The 8778-nt window shown below is 46.6% G+C and overlaps 1 protein-coding gene across 2 annotated transcripts in view; it reads right to left on the bottom strand.

The window, feature by feature from the left end:
* Positions 1-262: 262 nt before the first annotated feature.
* Positions 263-8778, bottom strand: part of LOC308621144 (uncharacterized protein C10orf143) — a 42415-nt gene continuing 33899 nt past the window's right edge. Inside the window, exons 4-5 of one of the 2 annotated variants that reach the window (XM_081241348.1) lie at positions 1126-1428; positions 263-701 (exon numbers count right to left, since the gene is read on the bottom strand). In XM_081241348.1, coding sequence (XP_081097474.1) covers positions 1144-1428 — 285 coding nt within the window. In that variant the 3' untranslated portion in view covers positions 263-701; positions 1126-1143. The remainder of the gene's footprint in view (positions 702-1125; positions 1429-8778) is intronic. The other variant, XM_081241349.1, reaches the window with a different exon arrangement.

Here is an 8778-nt window from a genome sequence, read left to right as displayed (position 1 = left end):
CCTGAGAGCAAGCCTATGACCCAGTGGTTTCACCGGGACCCGTCTCTAGGTGACAAGGGCATCTCAGGGTGCCTGCAGACCCAGGGGAACAATGCCAGTCTCCACAGTCAGGTCATACACTGAAAACCCAAGAGAAGGTGAGAAATTCCCATTTTAACATAAAGGTGGTCCTGTGCCTGTGCCTGATAAGTTTAGTTGGGGAATCACACAGAACAGACTGGACACTAACATTTACTGAAATTCAGTTTAAGATTATAGAGCATTTTCAATATAAAAATAAGACTTTTAATTAAAAAAGAGTACATAAGCAGCTCTGGATACATCCACAAAACAATAGAAAAGTATAAAGTGGGGCTACATCTGGATATGGCTCCATAAGCTACAGGGCTCTCAAACCTCACAGGAAGTTTGATACTGAATTTTTTAAACTTTTAAATAATGCAATTGATCTTCTCAAGCAAGATGCATTTGAAAGAAGGCTTCATGAGGAGTAACATGTGGAGGCTCTTCTGGCCCTGGAGCGGAGGAGGATGGTGGGATTTCCTGATGGGAGGGTACCAGGCGCTATTTGAACAGGTGGGCACACACATCCACCCAGGAGAGGTTTACATTCGCTGGCACACAAGGGTTCGAAACCACAACTGGAATCTTCCTTTTTCAGCTTGCATCTTCTACCAACTCTCCATATGGTTAAAATGTCCCTACAATGATAAAACAGCATGTCGTGGGAATTAATTTACCTTGGCTTTACATTCACCAACACAAAGCACCGCATTTAAAACGGCTGAGCTAACACTTATTTCTGCGCTAAGTACATATTTACAGAATATATATAAAATATTATAACAAGATATTTAAAGCACTTCCTACAGTGCCTGGTACATAGAATGTTCTCAATAAATGTTACTTCTCTTCTCTCCCACAGTTCTATGAGAGGGGAAAAAAATAAAAATATCATTTATAAATTCATAAATAGTTTTTAAAAATGATGTCTAAATATGGAATATGATTCAACACAAAAGCACTGCAGCAGGGGCCAGGGTCTGGAAGTAACCCAGCGTCGGGAGGATCCCCACCCGGGCCCCCGCCCTCCCCGCCCCTGGAGCAGACCTCCTGTCTCCTCACCTTCGCCCGCAGAAGTAACTAGGAGCACCGGATGGCTGGGGGCAGACCCGTGGCCAGACACTGTGCCACCATGAAATGAGAGGCCTTGTCCAGCATCCAGAAACCTTTATCACACTGGCCACTGTCCCGGCAAAGAGCAGTGTGGCTCCGTGGCCCCTGGGCAGAGGCTGGCAGGGCACCCCTGCTCTCCAAGGCTGCACCGTGGTGGCAGAAGGCTCGCTGGGCTGGCTGAGGCCAGGAAGGGGATGGTGGGCCAGGCGGTGGGGGGACAGAGCAGTCCGGTCCACGATGGCATCCTGTTTCCTGGAAGGCGGTGCTGCCCTGAGCCACGGGGACCCAACAAGAGAGACTGAGGACTTGCGGTCGGCAAGGGAAGCAGCACCCAAGCTCGTGAACACCCGTTTCACACGGATGGCTCACTGGGGTGACTGGAACGGGATGCTGTGGCTGATGAACCTGATGAGGGGTGGGGAAGGCTTCACACACGTGGACCATGGAGGCACAGCAGAACCTTACAAGATGAGAGATGGCACCCCAGGCAGTGAGAACAGCAGGTCAGAGTGTTCCAGAACCAGAGCAGCTGCCTGTGTGACGGAAGCCAGGGTTCATGGTGCACAGAGACAGGGATGGGAGATCTGCCTGGAAGGTCAGGGGAGGTCAGGCTGGGCCAGGCTGCAAAAGGTCCTGAAGACCACGATGAATACAGGGGCTGGATTTGTTCAATGGGCCTGTGTTTTCCAAAACAGTCTCAGAAGCACACGTATAACAGGCATCCCTTGACAAAAGGTTGTTCTAGAAATACTAGGCTGAGCAAAATCAAACTCATCTCTTCACTTGATTCTCGGGACCAACAGTCTAATGTACATCACACCTCCAAAGGTGGGGAAAGGATGCAGCATTTCCTGAACTTCTCTGGCCGGAAACTCTTGTCAGGAGCCCCTGAGCAGTGGGGCCCCCAGTGGGGAGGCGGGGAAGAGGCCAGACAGAGCGTGGAGGCTCTGTGGAGGGGCTGCGGGAGAGGGAGAGGAGGGAACAGGTCAGCAGGCAAGGCTGCAGAGAAGACGGGCCTCTCGGGAGAGAGACTGGGACTGGGGGAGGGGCGGGGAGAAGACGGGCGACGCTTTTTAATTAATTTCATCATCATCGTCGTCAACACCACCACGTGGCTCAAAAAATTTTTTTTGTTGAAAAGGTCTTCACCGAGATGTCTCATTCCTGCCCCCATCCCCACCCTCCTGGTTGGATGGGGTGTATATGAAGCCACGCTGAAGGCAGAACAGATAGGACTTAGGACAATCGGACGCGCGAGACATAGCAACAAGAGGGCCGAGATCTAGAATCTCCCACACAAAGGAACCTGTAGGAACCACTCATTTAAACCTTCCACCCAATCTCTGTTCCCTGACCCGACTTCAAGTTCCCACATCACCATGTTCCTCTCCCCACAGTCCAGTTTGTCAGTGTCCCTCTCAAAGCCCCTCTCAAAGCTCAGACCCCCAGGGGCACCCACAGAGGACCTGTCCTGTCCCTGATACAGATGTGAGGTCTGACGTCCTCAGACTCCGACACGCCTGGTGGCAGGGACCAGCCACTGGAGGCACGTCTGATGGGGGATGTCTGGGCACTGAGCCCCTGATTTGGGTTCATGCTTTAGAGGGACCCCTCTGGCCGTACCTCTCCATGGATGTTCCCACCCAAAGGCCCTGTCCCCTTCTAGAGCCTATCCCCTGTCTAGGCCAGCCTCTCCGGCAGGTGCATTCTCCTGAGATCACAGCACATCACTAGTGTGATTGCTGCAAGCCTGAAAGATGCCCACGGGGCGGGTGCTTGTTGGAGAGGGGTGTGATGTGGGAGCAGGAACGTGGACGGGGTAGACGTCTCCACGTGCACGTGCTCAAGGCCCCTTGTCATGCAGGACAGGGCCTGAGCTGAGGAGGGGGGTGGACCAGGGGCCAGCTTTCCCTCGTTCCTCCATGTCCCAGCGTGGCACTCTGAGAAATTCAAGAATTCTGTATTTGAACCTGGCCTTCCACCTTGTTAGGAGGGATTATTTGTCTGTGTAAGTCTGAAGCAGTGCTGGAGAGCAGGGCACAAACCAAGGAAAAGAAGACTTGATTCCTGCGGCCACGTTTTGCCTCTGTTCCGGATTGTTCCACAGCTCCCGTGTGCTGGAACGTGTCCTAGCCTAATCCGCTAGGGCCCTTCTAGGAGGCGGGCATGGCCGATGCGAACAAAGCTTAGTACTTATCAGCACCCAACGACAGCATCTAGTGAGCAGTTCAGAACAACAATGTGCACACGATGTCTATAATCATCTCCTACTGAATGTCTTTAAGGGGGTCAAGTTTGGGAAGCAATCCATTTAGACCAGGGAAAGGATAAGTGGGTAGCACTGAAGTCGGGGGAGGTGGACTAGCGTGAGATGACACCCCATAACCTTCTCCACTCCTCTGAGGCTGAGTCAGGCGCTCACGCTGGGAAGGAAGAGACAGGCCTGAACCCAGGCCCAGGGTTCTGCAGGGCGCAGCTCCACCAGCCATAGCAGTGCGACGGGCAGCGCTCTCACCCCAGATGTACAAGGATCAAGAGCTTTGCAGAGGAGCTGTTGTTGAGCTTGCGAGACAAACAGGCAACTTTAAAAATAGGGTATAGGGGTCCGCATGCCACAACTCCTGAGCCCACGCCCTGGAACCCACGCGCCACAACTCCTGAGCCCGCGCTCTAGAGACTACGAGCCACAACTCCTGAGCCCGCGCTCTAGAGACCATGAGCCACAACTCCTGAGCCTGCACCCTAGAGCCTACAAGCCACAACTCCTGAGCCTGTGCTCTAGAGACCGCGAGCCACTACTGAGCCTGCGCTCTAGAGCCTGCAAGCCACAACTACTGAGCCCGCGCTCTAGAGACCACGAGCCACAACTCTTGAGCCTGCGCCCTAGAGCCCACAAGCCACAACTCCTGAGCCTGCGCTCTAGAGACCACAAGCCAAAACTACTGAGCCTGCGCTCTAGAGCCCGCGAGCCACAACTACTGAGCCTGCGCTCTAGAGACTGCGAGCCACAACTGCTGAGCCTGCGCTCTAGAGACTGCGAGCCACAACTCCTGAGCCCGCGCCCTGGAGCCCACGTGCCACAACTCCTGCGCCCATGCCCTAGAGCCCGCGTGCCACAACTACTGAGCCCACGCTCTAGAGACCATGAGTCACAACTACTGAGCCTGTGCTCTAGAGCCCGCGAGCCACAACTACTGAGCCCACGTGCCACAACTACTGAGCCTGCGAGCCACAACTACTGAGCCTGCACTCTAGAGCCCATGAGCCACAACTACTGAGCCCGTGTGCCACAACTACTGAAGCCCATGCACCTGGAGCCTGTACTCCGCAACAAGAGAAGCCACTGCAATGAGAAGCCCACGCACCTCAACAAAGAGTAGCCCCACTCGCCACAACTAGAGAAACCCCGCACACAGCAACAAAGACCCAACGCAGCCAAAAATAAAGAAATAGGGTATAAGGATGAATGTATATATTCTAGGAAAAGTCTTGAGTTTAAGACAAAAAAAAATTGTAGGCACAGCTTTCCTGGACTTCAAAAGCAGGCATTAAGGACAGACTCTCCAAAATACATACAGGCTGTTCTCTTACATAAGTTTGCTTTATCTCAAATTCACTGACATGGGCTCAGGAAGGGACATCCTGGCACCCTGGAGGGGATGCTGACGTCTTAAGAGGCTGCCCTGGAAGGAGCCTCAGGAGCTTAAAGAGCCCACTTACCCAGTCCTGCTGCTGCTGCTTTTAAAAAAGATTTTTGTTGCTGTTTTCTTTTTATCTTTTGACCCCCTTCACCAATTTCTCACCCCACCACTTCTGGCAACCACCAATCTGTTCTCTGTATCTATGAGCTTGTTTTTTTTTTTTTTAAGATTCCACATCTAAGAGAGATCATACAATATTTGTCTTTTTCTGTTTGACTTATTTCACTTAGCATAATGCCCCAAAGTCCATCCATGTTGTTGTAAATGGCAGGATTTCCTTCTTTTCATGGGTGAATAATATTCCATTGTATGTACAGCACAATTTCTTTAACCACTCATCCATCCTATTTTTGCATGTTTTTCTTATATTCAACAATCTTGTTGAATATTAGTTCTGGTAGTTGATCTGTAGATTTTCCTGGATTTTCTATATAGACAATAATATCATCAGGAAATAACCATTTAGCTTTTTTCCTTCCCAATTCTTGTTGCCATTGCTTCTTTTTCCTTGTTTAATTGCCTGAGTTAGAAACCCTGGTAAGCAGAAGTGGAGACAGCAAACAAACTTGTGTTTTTCTCTTCGTCAGCAGAAATGCCCACTAAGTGTGAGGATCCTTAAACCTTACCAGGATAAACCTTCTATTTCTGGTTTTATCATGAGTGTGATTTGGAGGAACTGAACACTGTTTCTGTCTCTATTAAGATGAAAATTTGGGTTTTTTTCCTCCTCCTTTGACCAAACAATGTAGTCATTTTTCTAATGCAAGTCATCCATGTGTTCCTTCAGGTAGGATTTCTTTAAACCTAGAAAGCCATCTGGGATGGTAGCTTTTGAGAACATTCCCAAATTATTCCATTGTGATTGGTCTACATTCTCTCTTCCAGAGTCAGTTTTGGCAAGTGAATTACTACGGGGGGAAGAGAATTCCCACTGCACTGGTCATTCTAGCTCTGAGCCTAGCACAGCCACGTGTTCACACAGGACAGTCCCCTTAGCATTTCAGAGCATTATTCCAAGGTCTTTGGTATCTGTTACTAATGTGGGGGTCTGTTGTCACTCAAATCACTGTTTCCTCATGGATACCAGTCCTTTCTCTCTAGCAGCTCTCCAGAATTCTGTCTTTAATGTTCTTCAGTTTCACCATGAGGGACGTGCACATACATCACATCCAAGACTCACCAGGACTTCTCAGAAACACAAAAAAGTATAGACAGCAATATAACAAATGCCCATGATCCATGACATAGCTTAAGAGATAAAATATTACAGATATAACTGAAACACGTGCCGTATCTGAGCCCTCACTCCCTAGGTAGGAATAACCTCCTCATGCTGAACTCAGTCTATCGTTCTCAGGAATGTTTTTATTCTTTTAGTTAATATGTATCGACGTTTTTACTTGTTGAAAATTATATCTATATGGTGTCATTTTCTTCTGTAATTTCCTTTTTTGAGTTCATCCATTCTCACTGCAGTTTATTTCACTGAATAAATATGGCCAATTCATTTATCCATTCTCCTATTGGTGGACGTCTCTGTGGTTTCTGGCTTTCTGCTAAGCAAACAATGCTACAATTATTTTGTACACATTTCCCTGGGCACCTCTGAAGATGTACCTAGTACTGAAACTTCCAGGCCACAGGGACACCCACCATCACCTTTACTAGACATCTGCTCGCCAAGTCACTGTGCCAGGTTATACTGGCTCCAATAAAGTGGACAGACCCTTCAGGTCCACATCCTCATCCACATTTACATCAGCAGACATTTTTATTTTTGCCACTTTGGTGCTTTAATTGCATGCCTTTAATTATTAGAGAGGTTGAACCTCCACTTAATATTTATTGGCTGACTGGGTTTCCTCTTCTCCAAACTGCCAATTCATATACTTCACCCATTTATCTGCTACTCTCTGTTTTGTGTGTTGCAAATGTCTTCCCTGCTTTATGGTATCTTCTTAAACAGTGAAGGAGGAATTTTGATATGCAACGTCTTATGTGCGTAGTCAAATGTGTTAGTCCTTTCCCTTTTTGGTTTATTAGTTTTTATAAATCTTCCCAATGTCATAAATATATTCTCTTATATTTTCTACTGAAAGTTTTAAAGTTTTGGGTTTTTTCCCCCACATTTAGGTTCTTTACCTTTCCCCCACTTCCCAGAATTGATTTTTGTGTGGGGTAGAGATCTAATTTTATTCTTCCGCATATGTGGATAGCCAACTGTCCTAGCACAATTTATAGAGTAACTTGGTCATTCCCAGCTGACTTGTAACACATTGTCTGCAATATATCCAGCTGCCATATATGCATTGGAGCTACACTGTTTGGTTAATTGAAGCTCTCAATTTTATTCACTTGTCTATCTGTCTACCCCTAGGCCAATGACACTGTCTTAATTACTACAGCTTTGTAACATATCTTGACATCTGATTGGTGATCTCCCTCACCTTGTGCTTCTTCAAAACTACTTGGCTACAAATGCCTTTCTTCAATTTGGGGAACTTCTCAGCCATTATTCTTTTCAAATCAGATCTCTTCATTATCCTTTTCTCTCCCATATTCTAAATTCCTTCCTTCTGGATTTCCTAATGAACCTTCTCATTCTTTCCTTTGACTGCTAATCACACTTTTTATCTCTTTATCTCTCTTGCTGTATTTTGGATGATTTCTCCAGATAAATTTCCTAGTTCACTAATTCTGTCTTCAACTGTGTCTAACCTGAGAATTGTTTTTCACTTCAATGACTGTATCATTCATTTTTAGAAGTTCTTTCTTTTTTTATTTTTTAACCTCCCAATTCCTTTTTCATACCATCCTTTTCTGCATCATGGCTCTATTTCTTTTTAAGTCATTTTTTAAATTCTTAAAATATTTACCTTCATAGTGAACTTCAGGTTCTTCTATTAATTCAGATTCTTACAGGTTTGTATTCTCCTGTTTGTTAAGAGTTCCTGATGCCACTCCCCTACTCCACCCGCCAGCCCCACTGCGGTAGATTTGTTTACATAGTTTATATCATTCTATTGTGATCTCATGTACAGTGCCAGCTGTTTTACCTCTGAATCCTGTACACTCTGGATGGTGGAAGCATCCCTACAGGCGGATTCTGACTTTGCCACTAACCGAGGCTTTAAGGACTTTAATAGTCGGTGTCTATTTTTATGTTCATGGCATAACTTTTGATTTTTGTAGCACTGAGACAGAATAAACTTGGAGCCCACACCCATGTACGGCCCGGTACTTTAACTTCCAATCCCCTTTTACGGTATAGGCAGATCTTCAAGGCAGAGAACTTTAGGCAAGGGTCCAAATTCTAGCTCCCACACCTCCACTGGCCAAAGTCTCATCTATCTCTGGACATCAGCATTCTAGCCCCCATGCCCTGGGCCCATTCTAGGACCAAACCCAACAAAGGCCAAGACCTAACAACAGCCACAAAGGAATATATTTGTTTCCACTGTTCTGCTTCTCTCTTTACTTATTATATAATGAACTACGTATCTAACGTTTTTATCTGTAGCAGGAAGGGATACATTTGCATTAGCTTAGTCTAATGTGCTTGTAGGAGATCTAAACTACATTTTTCTTAAAACACTATCTTTTCTGCAAAAATCCATTTCACCGTCTCCTCATAGTATAACATTTTATTCCTAGAGAAAGAAGGTTTAGTTTTGTTCTTCTAGTCACCTGAAGGCTATCTGTTCCTTCAGAGGCTGGAAATGATCTCAACAACACAGTTAAAATTTTTTAAACTATTTTTCTGGCATCCATATTCAGAGAAAGCATTTACTATCAGAAGTTACATCCAAAGATTCTGTCAGCAGGTCTATTCAAACTCGTCTATTTTGGGATTCACGTCTGGCTACACTGACACAGCCAAGCTCCTCTCTCGACCGGCTTG

Source organism: Mesoplodon bidens (genome assembly GCF_964165515.1).
Source record: "Mesoplodon bidens genome assembly, chromosome: 1".
Taxonomy (NCBI): domain Eukaryota; kingdom Metazoa; phylum Chordata; class Mammalia; order Artiodactyla; family Ziphiidae; genus Mesoplodon; species Mesoplodon bidens.
Note: the sequence above shows the minus strand (reverse complement) of the source record. Positions and strands in the feature narration are given on the sequence as shown.